This window comes from Dendrobates tinctorius, unplaced genomic scaffold (genome assembly GCF_039654945.1).
Source record: "Dendrobates tinctorius isolate UK_male_01 unplaced genomic scaffold, ASM3965494v1 ptg000016l, whole genome shotgun sequence".
Classification (NCBI taxonomy): domain Eukaryota; kingdom Metazoa; phylum Chordata; class Amphibia; order Anura; family Dendrobatidae; genus Dendrobates; species Dendrobates tinctorius.
This window is the reverse complement of record NW_027361684.1, coordinates 19,504,943-19,520,160: the sequence shown is the minus strand read 5'-3', so window position 1 is coordinate 19,520,160 and position 15,218 is coordinate 19,504,943. Positions and strand designations below refer to the sequence as shown.

The 15,218-nt window shown below is 47.0% G+C and overlaps 1 protein-coding gene across 1 annotated transcript in view; it reads right to left on the bottom strand.

Moving 5' to 3' along the window:
* Nucleotides 1-6,324, bottom strand: part of LOC141078618 (myeloperoxidase-like) — a 32,350-nt gene extending 26,026 nt beyond the window's left edge. Inside the window, exons 1-2 of the mRNA XM_073565207.1 lie at nucleotides 6,264-6,324; nucleotides 2,274-2,353 (exon numbers count right to left, since the gene is read on the bottom strand). Coding sequence (XP_073421308.1) covers nucleotides 2,274-2,353; nucleotides 6,264-6,324 — 141 coding nt within the window. The remainder of the gene's footprint in view (nucleotides 1-2,273; nucleotides 2,354-6,263) is intronic.
* Between the last annotated feature and the right edge of the window lie 8,894 nt (nucleotides 6,325-15,218).

Here is a 15,218-nt window from a genome sequence, read left to right as displayed (position 1 = left end):
TTAAAGGGTAAAGGCAGGGCTCCTGTGCAACTAGGTGTGTGAGCAGTATCCATTTTAATAGTTAGGAGAAAGCGCTTTTTGCTGACTTTAGCGGTGGAAACCGCTCACATACTTCTGCGCTTACCTTTCCTAACATTTTCTCCCTGGGTAATCCATTTATGTCTAAGTTTTTGGATTGCAGTCAGGTAATAGACTCAATAATCAATCATTCATCTGAGTGTCATGTTTTGATTTAAGGAAATGTATAACTGTAATAAGATCAATATATTAAGGTGGAATCTGTAAGGTTGCGCAGATCGACTATATGCCAAGCTGACGGGTGCTTGTTGAACCTCTTCCCGCTATGACCAGTTTTAGTTTTTGCACTTTTCAATTTTTCTTCCAAGACCCATTGCTTTTGAATAGTTTTAAATGATGGAACTGTGTGAGGGCTTGTTTTTTTGCAGGATGAGCTGTAGTTTTTATTTTATTCCATTTTGAGGTACATATGACTTTTTGATCGCTTTTTATTAGCGATGTGCAGTAATGAAAAGGACAATTTGGGGGTTTCATTTTTTTCTCAATGGCATTTACCTTATGGTTATAAATAATTTTATATGTTGATATATACATTATATACAGTATATAAGACTTCAATGGAAACACTGTAACGGGCTGGGTGGTGGAAGCACTGTGCCGAGGCTCAAGGAAAGCCTGGCAGGGCTTAACTAGGTGCCTCACCAAGACCAACCTAGAATACAGGTGGCTGATGACACCGTGATCCAAGGAGAGGTGAAGGAGGTGGAACCAGGTGCTACATCAGGACAGACCTCAGGTGGATGGCAGCTGACCCACAAGGGAATGGAGGCAGGGACGGTGGACTGGGCAAGTCCAGACAGGCTCGGCTGGTACAGTAGGTGGCATAAGTGACACACGGACTGGTACTGGTGACAGGACAGATATCCTGGTAGGCAAGTGCCACCGGGCACAGCTGATGGACAGGCGGACAGGCGGGTACGGCTTATAGAAAGGCAGACGTGCATGGCTGACACAACTGTAGTTTAGGACTGGTATACAGGTTGCAGGTACTGGAACCTGAGAGCTAGCAAGCGAGTTAGACATACAAACAACATTACTCAAGCACCGCCATGCTGGAGGAAGTGCCTGAAAGGGCAGAAGACCTCCAGCTATTGGCTGAGGACATTTTAGGGAAACTCAGGCAACCCCTTTAAGAAAGGGGAAGGATGCGCATGCACGCCATAAGCACAGCACCCTGGGATCTGTGGATACAGAGCAGGACAGGGGTCACAGTGGTGAGTAAGTTGACGACTCTGCTGGAGGAGGGGGCAGAAGGCAAAGACGCCGGCACTACACACAGCTTCAGTATTGCAGTATGTAGTGAAAATCATAGTCTTTTATGAAGCCCACCATCCAGAGGAGAACATTAAAGGGAATCTGTCACCTATTTTTTCACATAGAAGATGCGGCCATCGCCATCAGGGGCTTCTCTACAGCATTCTGTAATGCTGTAGATAAGCCCCCGATGTAACCTGAAGGATAATAAAAACGAGTTATATTATATTCACCCAGGGGCGGTCCGGTCCGGGTCCGATGGGTGTCGTGGTCCGGGTCCGGCGCCATGGGTGTCGCTGTCCGGCGCCTCCCATCTTCTAGCGATGACTTCCTCTTCTTTGCTTCCCGTTGCGGCTCCGGCGTACTGCTCTGCCCTGTTGAGGGCAGAGCAGAGTACTGCAGTGCGCAGGCGCTGGGAAAGGTCAGAAAAGTCCAGCGCCTGCACACTGCAGTACTCTGCTCTGCCCTCAACAGGGCAGAGCGGTACGCCTGCGCTGGAGCCACGACGGGAAGCAAAGAAGAGTACATCATCGCTAGACGATGGGAGGCGCCGGACCAGGACCGCGACACCCATCAGACCCAGACCGGACTACCCTTCTAAAGATTCTCAGGGAAATTCAAAGACATCAATTCATGCACTCACTACCACCCTCTAATTCATTCACACTTACACTTCCAAGCTAGATGATAGTAGTGCAATAAGTAAAATAATAGCTCTAATAAACCTTGTTAGCTAATAATTAAGGGGGATGAAACAGCAATTAAAGCCTCAGACACAAGCCAAAATGACTAGGCCCTCTCAAATTTGTTTCTTGGATGTATAAAATAGTTTGTAGAAGGTAATATATTTGTCAACTAAAGTAAGGGGGTTATCCATTACTTAGAAAACCCCTTCTCAATCAGCACGTTTGTCCTTGTAAGATATCAACACTTATACTCACCCCCGATGCCGCTGCTGTTTCAGTGGTGTCATCACTTGTTCTCCTGGGGCTCTCATGAAATAACAGTTTAATGTGAGCCCCTGGAAAGAGAAAATTAACACAAATGGAAGTGTTATTTTACTGGGACAAATGTGCTGATTACGAAGGAGTTGTCCAAGTAGTCATTTAGGAACAAATCATACATGACTCTGAGGAGACACATTAGGGGGGGCATACAGGAATTTGGTACTTAAATATTGCTATCAGAACTTGACAGAAGCATTTAAGTGTTTAAACAGCAGCAATTGGAGCTAGCACCGATCGCTGCTGTTAGAAGCAGGTGCCGACTGCATAAAACAGGCATATCTGCTATATTTGTAGCTGTCTCAGTTCCTTAAACCGTGTCTTACCAGGAAAAGGGTTAAAACCTTTCTACATGGCCGAGGCAAATTTACATGGATTTATAGGGCTAAATCATTTTTCAGCTGCATGATGAGATGTGCTGTCAACAGCTTCTGTTTTTAGGGCCACCAAACACTGAAATAGGCTGCTGTAATGTTCCCGCAGGTCTAACAAATTGGATTTAAAGGTGTTGTCTGATAACTTTAATGTCCTTTATATATATCTACTGTCTGTTTCCCCAAGTTTGCCCTACAACAGCCTCTATGGATGAGCACTAAAAGTACAAGGATCTCATGAGACCTAAGCAGCAAGGATACTACTTTCTCAATGACTGAGATGCTTGCTTGACCACAATTTTTCACACCATTAATCATCCAACAGTTATTGAGGTAACCACAAGGCGCCCAAACGCGAACATTCCTAATAGCTTCTGGGTATGGTATGATTGTCTGTGAGTCTGGACTTCACATTCTCTATGTTTTATGTAATCTGGTGTTCGGTATGACTGCACTTGTAACATTGTTAGGTGTATAGGTGTACGGTCATAGTAAATCAATGTTATGTTATTAATAACATTATGTGCGTAAGACCATTAAAAGGACAATATACAATTTGACAATGGCCTTGTTGTTACCAGAGTGTGTGGCTCACTCACTTACTTGTAAGCCCTATTAACACTAAAGGCCCTTTTACATTTAAGGGCATGTCACACTAAGAGATATCGCTAGCAATATCGCTATAACTAGTGACGTTATAGCGATATTGCTAGCGATATCGCTATGTCTGATACTTACCTACGACCCGCTCCCCCGCTGGTTATCGCTGATCGCGCGAGAACGTTCAGGACTGTTTCTCGTCGTCAGCTTCCTGTGGCGCTTCCTGCTGTGAGGACGAGCGACGCGTGGAGCCGGGCGGGAGGACGCAGGATCGCCTGGTGTGACAGGTAAGTAGCGACCCCCGTCCCCAGCGATGTCGCTAGTGAGATCTGCCTGTGTGGCAGCTCACTAGCGACTACTTAGCGATGTACCAGCGATCCTGACCGCGTCATATCGCTGGTCGGGATCGCTGGTACATCGCTAAGTGTGACAGTACCTTAAGCGATGCACCAGCGATCCAACCAGCGATCCAACCAGCGATCCGACCCGGTCAGGATCGCTGGTGCATCGCTAAATGATCGCTAGTGAGCTTTCATACAGAAAGATCTCACAGCGATGCAGCAGCGATGCAGCGCACGATACTTACCATTCACACACAGCGATCCTGCGTCCTCCCGCCCGCCTCCACGCGTCGCTGGACGTCACAGTAGGAAGCGTCAGCAGGAAGCGCCCGACGAGAAATGGAGCCGGACATTCTCGCGCGATCAGCGATAACCAGCGGGGGAGCCGGTCGCTGGTAAGTATCACACATAGCGATATCACTAGCAATATCGCTATAACGTCACAAAACCAGTGAAGTTTTAGCGATATTGCTAGCGATATCGCTTAGTGTAAAACCCGCTTAAGTCTTTGTGCCATGCCAACTATGCAAATACATCTATCCAGTATCAGCTGAGATAGTCTATCTGGGATTTTTATAAATCTTATTTCCTAGTGATGTGATCAGAAAATAAACCTATTGAGGCTGCACCTTTTACCTTTTATAAAGGATGTTTTACATAATTATAATAAAAATAAACTAGCATTAATTATCAAAACTTGTGTAGGAAGTGATGTAATGCTGTGTTAGGCTAGGTTCACATTGCGTTAACCAGCCCATTCAACACATAGCGTTGATGGGCTGTGTTAACGGTATAGCATAACGCAATCGATCGCGTTATGCTATACTCGCTAGCGCAGATGATTCATCTGCGCTAGCGGTGACGGAGCTTCAGACGCTGCAGCCCGCGTCTGAGGCTCCATCACTGAATGACGGCACATCACGAATGCATGCCGCTTTACGGCAGGCGTCGTCATGCGCCCGATAATGGGGGTCAATGGCAGCGTTAACGGACTGCGTTATGCCGCGGTGTAACGCAGTCGTCTAACGGACTGCCATGACGCAAAGTGGCCCAAGCCTTATGCGAAACTGGCAACCAATTGTGGGTTTTATTTCAGAAGTTGTTATGTTGTATGTCAGTCTTGGATATGCCCTTCAGAGAAAGCATAGGACTATATGATTGGACATATGGATTTATTGACTGTGACTCTACATTGTAAGTGTTTTAAGAAACAAGAGGAAACATGAGTATTTGTTAGGATCCAGGGTTAAATAGAGGGTGTGACCACTCTCTTTTTTGCCGTTTGCCAGTTATAAAGTTTACTTACCTTGGTCTACTGCTTAGTTTAGCTCCATCCTCTTGTGCATTCTGATTATCTGTTCCTGACCTTGGCTTGTGTTTCTGACTGCCCAATTTTGTCCCTGACCTAGATCTTCTGATACTGACTCAATATAACCATTTTTCTTTGCTTTCTTGGTCTACTGGCTTTCAACCACTTTGTCAATTTTAACCATGAGTAGTCCAGATCACTGCATAACGATTGTCCAACCAAAGTGGCTGATACATAGCCTGTTAATACAAAGACTGACAGTGCACATATACTATATATATATATATATATATATATATATATATATATATATATATATATGAGAGAGAGAGGGCGTATGGGGGTTTTAGGGTAAATTCACTTATAGCAGATTTATTGCAAAGAATTTCTAACATTTCCCATTCACCTTCTGCTGGTTGCTAGGGGTGTGATGACCAATATGTGTGTGTAGGGTCGGGCTGGACCGGGCTGGGGGGTGGTCCCTCTGTGTACCGCGCAGTGACGTACAGACACAAGATGGAGGCAAGTTTCAGGTGCAACAGGTCCAAGTTTATTCTCTCGCCGTCCACCTGACGGCCTCACAGCACACCACTATCCTCTTCACAGCTCTCCGGTTACAGAATACATTGACATACCGTACTTTTTGCCTGGGACGTATATTTACGCACCGTCCCTTTACACTTAGTGACACTCTGGCAGCTCCGTCACCGTGGCTGCCTTAGGCATATACACCAACGGTAATTTTACTGATCAAACGTCGTTCCTTATACAGTATTTTCCACCCGGAGCCTCGTCTATACTGCGGTACTTCGTGTCAGGACCACCCCCCTTGACTTCCTTTCTCCTCAGTCCCCTAGTTAGGTTTTCCTCACAGTGCACCAACTGTCACAGTCTTCTTGTCACTTGAGCTCCCTGTGGAGACTGGAATCTTCTGGAACCCTCCTGTCAAATTTATAGCTTTCCCGGTTCCCTGTAACTCCGCCCCCCATGACCAACGGTTTCTTAGCCCTAAGCTGATGTCAAGTCCTATGCTCACACTCCTCCCTGCCCTCTAATGTCAATTGCAGGTACTGCACGTCACCTACACTTTCCTAGCTGTTTTCCCTTCCGTCATAACTGACATCCTGCCTGACAAGTGCAAACCCCTTTGAAACCTGACCAGTCAGTCCGTCCATCAGGTCACCTTCCCTACACTCCCCCTTCCTTTGTCTATTGTCTTCCCCGACAATCATCTTCCCCTACCGGATCATTGCCAGTGCCCGCCTTCCTCTTTCTGGGGTTTTTCGTGGTGTCGGGATCTGACCTGGGACTACTGTCTGCTTCACATTTTCCATCTCTTTGTCTTTCTCTTGGTTACCAGTCATGGTCGGCGTCTCGGTCTCCCAGACCCTCTCAACTCATAGACCCCTTCAGTCTCGCGTTTCCTTCGGTCACACCGACCTTCTCTTACCCGGACCTGTTGCATTTTCTTGTGCATATTATACACCTAAACAATTTTATAGCAACACAAGTTCCCATTTTTATATATATTTTCTATTGCTGTAAAACCATTACACACCAAAGCACAATAAAATATGACAGATTTTTTTTTCTCCCCCTTCCTTTAACATGGACACTTCCTCCCTCATTACATCCCCGCTTTGCCAGGCTTAATACAACAAAAACTTCAACTTTTATTTTAAACTTTTTTTTTTTCATTAACTTGGACACAAACTGTCCTTTTAATCTGCACAACGGTGCAACGAAGTCTCGAAAGTTCAAGCCACTTCCTAGTGGCCGGCAGTGAGGGGCCCAACAGCCGTGGAGCTCCCAGGATGTAGGGAGTGTCCTATAAGTCTTTGCTACGGGGGCTCGCGGTCCTCTGGTTCGGCGAGCACGGCTACAGCATAATAGCAGCGGGGGCAGTACTCCTTATAGTAGGACACCAAGTCCCCCTCGTGTAGAGCCCGGCCGTGGCGAATAGAGGCCACATTGATATAAACTTTCTGGCCGGTAGCCAGATCACGTATAAACCCATACTCCTTGGGTATATTCGTGTACACGAGCCGTCCCAAAGATCGTGTAGCCGCCATACCAGCCTCTCCCTTTGTGCGGAGCTGGTTCCACACTTAGTGCTCCCTGGCCTTCTGCTTTATAACCTCTGTGACCCAAATAGAGGGTCCGGTGTAAGCCGTGGAGTCTGGTGGGTGGGACTTAGCCGAGGGTGTAGGCGGGGCAGAGGCGGCCGATGATGTCAGCGGCCCAGCAGCCGCTGGGGCCGGGCAGGGACCGCCGTATTTCCCAAAGATTGGGCCGCAGGGCCTGACACATAGGCCGCAGCCGGCTCCAATGCTGGCATAGCCACAGCCGCGGGGTAGGCCGCACCCGAAGTTCCACAAGGAGCCGGCGTCGCTGCCTATTTCAGGAATGAGGTCGATACCAGCAGGGGAAATGCAACAGTGCCTTCTGCAGCCAGGCTCCGCACCGGCGACACCGGGTGTGGCGCCACTGGGCATGATGGATCAGGTCCGGGAATGGAGGCCCTGCTCAGTTCAGCGTAAACAGTAAGGGCCTCCTTGGCCAAACCTTTGGATACACAGGAGGCCGCGTTCTGCGGATGAGTGGTGGGGGCCGCTTGCGGAGCCGCTGGTAGGGCCGGGGGAGCTCTCACCTTCCCTGGCGCCACGGTCTCCATCACATCTTTCCGCAGCTGCTCCTGCAGTCTCCGCTCTTCACTCCACCATCCGGTGGGGATGGCCTCCAGGCTCAGAGGTTCCGCGGAGAGGCTCTCTGCTGGTATCTTTGGCGGCCGCTCCCGTGGGATTCGCCATGGCTCCGCTCCTCCACCCGAGATCAGACTGGCTGCTCGTGACTCCGAGGTATAGATCTTCTGGCGAAGCTCGACCTCCCGCCGCCATCGCCACTCCAGGCGGCCGATGCCTCGACAACTGCAGTGTCGCATCCCATCCGATGGGCAGCAATCGAATGGCGCCAAACAGCCGCAGCCAATCTTTTCCTCGGTGCCACTCCCTCTGCTGGGGGGGGGGGCGACGGCAGGCCTTTCCACCCACCTGACAGGGTCCAGTATGTGGGAGCGTCAGCCTCCTGGTACATACTGCTGTCCCCAGGAGTACGTAGGAGGGGGTCCCAGTCCATCCAGAACGACTGCACACACTCGGACCTCTCCTCTGCACTGAAGCAGCACCGCCATCTTGCTCCAAACCTGATACCGCCCCGGATCCTCTGCTGGCAACGCAGATGCGCAAAGCACTCCCAATTTGTAATCCACAGGTTGGTAATTTGTAATCCACAGGTGTTTATAATCCAAGCAGTGCAGTCCAAGTCCGTTTCCATTCCTCAGAGGCAGGCCTGCCGCAGAAGATATTGTATTAGTGGCGTTGATCCTGTCGACTACGCCAAGTGTAGGGTCGGGCTGGACCGGGCTGGGGGGGTGGTCCCTCTGTGTACCGCGCAGTGACGTACAGACACAAGATAGAAGCAAGTTTCGGGTGCAACAGGTCCAAGTTTATTCTCTCGCCGTCCACCTGACGGCCTCACAGCAAACCACAATCCTCTTCACGGCTCTCCGGTTACAGAATACATCAACATACCGTACTTTTCGCCTGGAACGTATATTTACGCACCATCCCTTTACACTTAGTGACGCTCTGGCAGCTCCGGCACCGTGGCTGCCTTAGGCCTATACACCAACGGTAATTTTACTGATCAAACGTCGTTCCTTATACAGTATCCTCCACCCGGAGCCTCGTCTATACTGCGGTACTTCGTGTCAGGACCACCCCCCTTGACTTCCTTTCTCCTCAGTCCCCTAGTTAGGTTTTCCTCACAGTGCACCAACTGTCACAGTCTTCTTGTCACTTGAGCTCCCTCTGGAGACTGGAATCTTCTGGAACCCTCCTGTCAAATTTATAGCTTTCCCGGTTCCCTGTAACTCCGCCCCCATGACCAATGGTTTCTTAGCCCTAAGCTGATGTCAAGTCCTATGCTCACACTCCTCCCTGCCCTCTAATGTCAATTGCAGGTACTGCACGTCACCTACACTTTCCTAGCTGTTTTCCCTTCCGTCATAACTGACATTCTGCCTGACAAGTGCTAACCCCTTTGAAACCTGACCAGTCAGTCCGTCCGTCAGGTCACCTTCCCTACATGTGTAATGTTCAGCTTTTTTATTGTAAAAAGAGAATAGTTGTACATGTTTTATTTTACTGTTACTTTTTAACATTATATTTTGAAAATGTATTTTAATTAAATTCATTCCATACAGTGATAATTAGCTTAAATCTTTCAAACATGGCATATTGGCATACTCATCATTAGTGATGAGCGAGTGTACTCGTTGCTCAGGTTTTCCCAAGCATGCTCGGGTGTCCTCTGAGTATTTTGGCGTGCTCAGAGATTTAGTTTGTGTAAACGGAGCTGCATGATTTGTGGCTGCTGGACAGGCTGAATACATGTGAGGAATGCCTGTTTGTTAGGGAATCCCCACATGTATTCAGGCTGTCTAGCAGTCGCAAATCATGCAGCTACAGCGACAGAAACTAAATCTCCGAGCACGCCAAAATAATCGGAGATCACCGGAGCAAAGAGTATACTTGCTCATCACTACTCGTCATACATTAGCAATAAGTTATAGGATATGGACAAGTTGGTTGAGGTGACTTTTTTACTTAAATGCATGGATCAAAAATCATTTCTACAGTAGCAAATTATAAAACTGTTTTGATCGTTTCAGACAATCTTGTAAGCCTACAGATTTGATGGTCATCTAATTTTACAGTTTGCTATCACTTACACATAGAGACTGTAGATGCCGGTTTCACATTTTTATTTAAAAATTCATGTATTTTAAATGGCCTTAAAGATGTCTATGTTTAAAAAGTGCAGTTCTGCAGTTTCACATGTTAGGAATTCCCAGACAGTAACTAATGGATGCAAAGGTTGCAGTCACACATGGGCCCTGGAGTCTAGGGGAATCCAAAAGACCACTATGCTGCATATGATGAGATTAATACTATTAAAGATCTATGATTGTTAGGGGCTCTATTGGAGATTTTGCTTAGGGGCCCATGAGTTTCAAGCTACGCTACTAATCCTATAAGGTTATAATTTAGACAATAACCTTTAGCAAAAATTCAAAAATAAGTGGCACTCAACATTTTTGATTTCCAGGATTAGCAAATATCATTGGTTCATTCTTTAGTATTTCTATTAGAGATGAGCGAAACTTTCAAGGTTCGGTTTGAATCGGTGACCGTCCTGATGTTTGCTGAATGGTTCAATGAAGATACCCGAAACCCAATTACTTCAATTGGAGGCAAAATCAAACGCATAGACAACACCTTCAGGGGGACAAAATAGCTGCCAAAACAGCTAAAATTAGATGCAGACATCAGGAAAAATGTCACTACTAAGGAACAATGAATAGTCACTGCTCTGCACGCAAACAGTCCTGGCGTGAAGAGCAATGAGTTTTCCGACAGCTGCCCTTCGGCTTGCAAGCAGCGCATGGCGTACCTGCCATGCACTGCTTACAAGCATTGAGCAGCTGCTGGCAATGGAGCAGGACGCTGCGAGGGAGCGCCCAGAAGGTAAATGTAATGGCTTGTTTTTGTTAATGTTTTCTGATAGGGCCATGCATACCAGGATGGGGGTGGGGGCCAATTATTCCAGAATAAGGATGGAGCCATGCATACCGGGACTGGGAGGGGGCCAATCATACCAGGATGCTAAAGAGAAATGAATATTCATTGCCCTCCACACCCAAGGGCATGGAATGCAGTGAATATTCATTTCTCTTTAGCAGTGGGCACAAGAGTTATCCGCAGCAGCCGGCTCCTGCCTCTGTGACCTGCTGCTCCGCCGATGCCGCTCCACCAGAGCCGGGACATCCAGACTATAAGACGCAACCCCGATTTTCCTCCACACTTTTGGAGGAAAAAAGTGCATCTAATAGTCCGAAAAATACGGTACTTGGCTATTTAGCCAATTCTCAGCTTTTTGATTGCTGCCAATTGTAGATTTTCTCAAGAGTTGTGAGTTTTCTTTGCACTCCAGTTCTTGTATCTTTGCTGCTCAACCTTGGACTTGCCCAGCCCTTGAGTCGTGATCTACTACCTTCTTGGAATTCTAACTTCGGACTGTTAACTGACTATGCCTTTGTCTCATCCTTGTCTGTGATGTCCTCCTGGCTTTTGACCTCAGACCTCTTGACTACTCAGCCTCCCGGATTATCAGTGAGTAGTCACTAGTGTCACGCCAGATAGTGCACGTAAATAGCTGGCGGATCCTGCATCCATCCACTTTATGGATGTTCAATGAGAAAGGATTATACTCTAAAAACTCAGCTTTTAATACATTTAATAAAAATAAAATATCCCATAAGACATACAACACAAGTGCACTTAAGTAACTCAGATCCTGAAACTCAGGAAATGACTGGACTAACAAAACGAAAACATAAACCCCACGTCTCATTAATGTGATACACTAAAATCACATTTAATTGCTGTCTCTTGTCTCAACGCGTTTCGTCGATCTTTGTTTAACGACTCATCAGGAGACAGTGTAAACTATTCCTATTAGAAAAGAGACTATAGCCCAGAAAAATAATATTCATGCACATGACAACCAATTTTTCCAACTCCACCATACACATGCACCCCATACATAGTCATCCACTCTCGATTAAACCTAAACTAAATTTTTATTTCAATAATAATTAAGAAAAAAATCTAACAAAGTGAATGACATGTCTGAAATCTCATGGAAAAGCAGCTTATTTTTTCCTTGCAGATTTGAAGCAGTTTCATATCGGCAGCGTCTATTCTTTCAGCATTTTTGCAGCATTTTTCACCCATTCTAACGAACAGGAAAAAATCTCAGAAAAAACGCAACAATATCAAAGCGATTCTCCTGCCAAGAGACACATTTTTGGAGCAGAAATGTCTGCAGCAAATACTTATCGTGTGCACACACCAGCGCCATTTCATTACCAGTAAACATTGCAGACTATGGACTGTTCTCTTTACCAGTTATCTCATTGCAACAATTATCTTGGACAGGAGAAAGGTGCACGTACACTGGCAGGCTGCAGTCGGTAACAGCTTTCCACCACTTTGTCATGTAACCACAAGTATTTGATTTCCACAGTCGCAGTTTCGTGCTGAATAGATTCTCATCATCTTCTCTCAATGTTCTGCTGAGTAAAGCCGATGGCAATATGGTCAGAACGTGACCACAATATAGCACAAATCACATTCCTGCAGTGACGTGACGACCGACAAGCAGAGCCGAATCCTGACATTGTATATAGTGCACCTGGTCAGTTACTCCGTATGCTGTACTGTTTGCTGAAATATTCCTTTGGGGTGAAAAACCCCTATAACGGCTGTGGTTATCCTGGGTAAATGTACCTTGATATTTTTGAAGAAGTCCGATTTGTTGTTTCTCTTTAATCCCCATGTGAAGTTTTCTACTAATGAGATTTCGGTGCACAGGGGCCGGACTGTGTAACTAGTCGGTGTTCCATAGACTTCATTGTTAAAAATGCATCCAGTTGAAACCATTTTTTTTAGCTGGACAAAACAGTTGTGTAGTCACAAATTTTTTGTTAAGGGTTGCTCCTGGATCCGTTCTGATCACTGGACATATGAACAGAGCCTTACTTTTGGGAATCTTCCTTTTTATGTCCTTGGGCCATCTATGGTCTTATCACCTCACTGTCTGGACTCGCTGAGCTTATTCTAGCAGAGATGTAAGCATTAAAGGGAATCTGTCAGCAGGTTTTTGTTATGTAATCTGAGGACATCATGAGGTAGGAGTTAAAACACTGAACTCAATGATGGGTCACATAACTGGCTGTGTGCTGTTTATTTACACTGAAGCTTTAATCACCTTGTCACTAACATTGCTGTGACTAGATGGTCTTGTGAGCTCTGGTCCGACTTCACCATCATCTGTGATAAGCAGCTCACTGTCTGTAACTATGTGCATGAGAGCCTAGTGTGGGCGGGGTTAGCTGTGGTGTGGGCGGGGTTAGCTTTCTCAGCTCTGCTTCATGTTAAATCTAACAACTCTGATTGTGTCAGAATCGCTGCACCCAGTAAACTAAGCGATACCTCGTTGGATTCAGGTTCTTTTTTTCTACATTTGCTTTCAAATGGCTGGATAACCCTTTTTTACAATGGATCAAGGCACCCTCCAAACTGCCAGGGGTGGATTAAGGGTAGCCAGGGCCCCGGGCTGTTCAGACTCTGTGGGCCCCTCGGTCATGTGACGGGGTCACGTGACGAGGTCGGGAAATCACTAGTTTTCAGGACGCATACGGTGCATCAAGGAGCGGGAAGGGGTTAAATACTGAGGTAAAAAAACTCAGCAAATACACAACGTGTGTACGAGGCCTCACAAATACTGAGGTAAAAAACACAAAATGCTCAGTGTGTCCATGAGGCCTTAGGCTAGTTTCACACTAGCGTCTATTCGATGCAGCGCACGGCGCCGCTAAGCCCCGCCCCCTGACGGCTCCCTACCCGCCCCATCCAGTCATCGCCGCCTACTATCGCACATGGACGCTTGCGATCTGCACACCTTCAAAAGTGCGCAGCGCACGCCAAAATCCTACTAGCGCACGGCCAGCGCACGATCTGTGCACCCTATGCTAAAGATAGGGTGCGCAGATCGCAAGCGTCCATGTGCGATAGTAGGCAGCGATGACCAGATGGGGCGGGCAGGGAGCCAGCAGGGGGCTGGGCTTAGAGGCGCCGTGCGCTGCGTCAAATAAACGCTAGTGTGAAACTAGCCTTACAAATACTGAAGTAAAATCTCACCAAATACTCAGCGTGTGCACGAGGCCTTATAAATACTGAAGTAAAAACTCACCAAATACTCAGCGTGTGCAGGAGGCCTTATAAATACTGAGGTAAAAACTCACCAAATACTCAGCGTGTGCGCGAGGCCTTATAAATACTGAGGTAAAAACTCACCAAATACTCAGCATGTGCACGAGGCCTTACAAACACTGGAAAGCTTCCACCCAACATCTAGTCCTGACTCACCTGTACCTAACATCGAAACCAGCTAATAGTCTGCAATCACCTGCTGACCTGGACCCATGACCTGTCAGACAAGTTACTTCACATGAGTCACACAGAGGCTTCTGCTTCATGAACTTCCCCAGATAGAAGAAGCAGCCTCCGGTGTGCAGCCTGTGGCCGGATACACAGGAAGAGACGCTACTCGTCAAAGGCTGTGTCCAACATGGCAGCAGAGGGGTTAACGCCACAGACCAGTCGCCGTCACCTCACACACTGGACACGACGCTGCATCTGGCGACGAACAAGCGCACATTGCCCAATGTTAGTCATGTCCCAGATGTTCAGAATGTGGAGGACCAAGGGGGGACAAAAAAGACCCCAGGATTGACACAGGAGCATGGGAAAGTGGATGGCGGTCGGAGGGGCAGGGTTTATATAGGAGTCGGAGTAAGTATATATATATATAGAGATATATACACACACACACACATATTACTACATGCGGGCAGTGCACACATGCTCAATCCTCTGGTTGTATAACTTTTAACTGGTCAAAACATTTATCTCAGTAGATCAAGAGAAAAATGTGGCAGGAATAAAGTACACCTCATAGTAACTTATGTGTGAGGCAGAGGTGACAAGACCCACCATCTCATGCCCACCTTACTAGAGGTGCGCACTGCCCACATATAACAAAGTTGATGGAAACAGACGACTTCCACTATGATGATTGGTTACCGGCCGCCCGACCACACCCATTTCACAACTAGTCACACCCATGTCCACGACTAGAGTTGAGCGACTTTAGTCGGATCTGGTTTCATGAAACAAAATTTGTTTCAGATTAAACTGGTCCGACTAGGGCAAAAAATGTCGGAGTTTCGTCCGAAACCCAACCCCAATGCAAGTCAATGGGAAATAAAAGTCGGCATTGAGCGGAAGACATTCATCCACTCAATGCCGACTTTTATTCCCCACTGACTTGCATTGGGGTTGGGTTTCGGACGAAACGCCGACTTTTTTTGCCCTAATCGGACCAGTTTCATCTGAAACAAATTTTGTTTCATGAAACCCGATCTGACTAAAGTCGCTCAACTCTATCCACGACCCAACCACATCCATTTAGCACTGCTGATCACACTGACTGGTACTGAGGGCACAGTGGCTGGCATTATGGGCACAGTGGCTGGCATTGTGGACACAGTGACTGGTACTGTGGGCACACT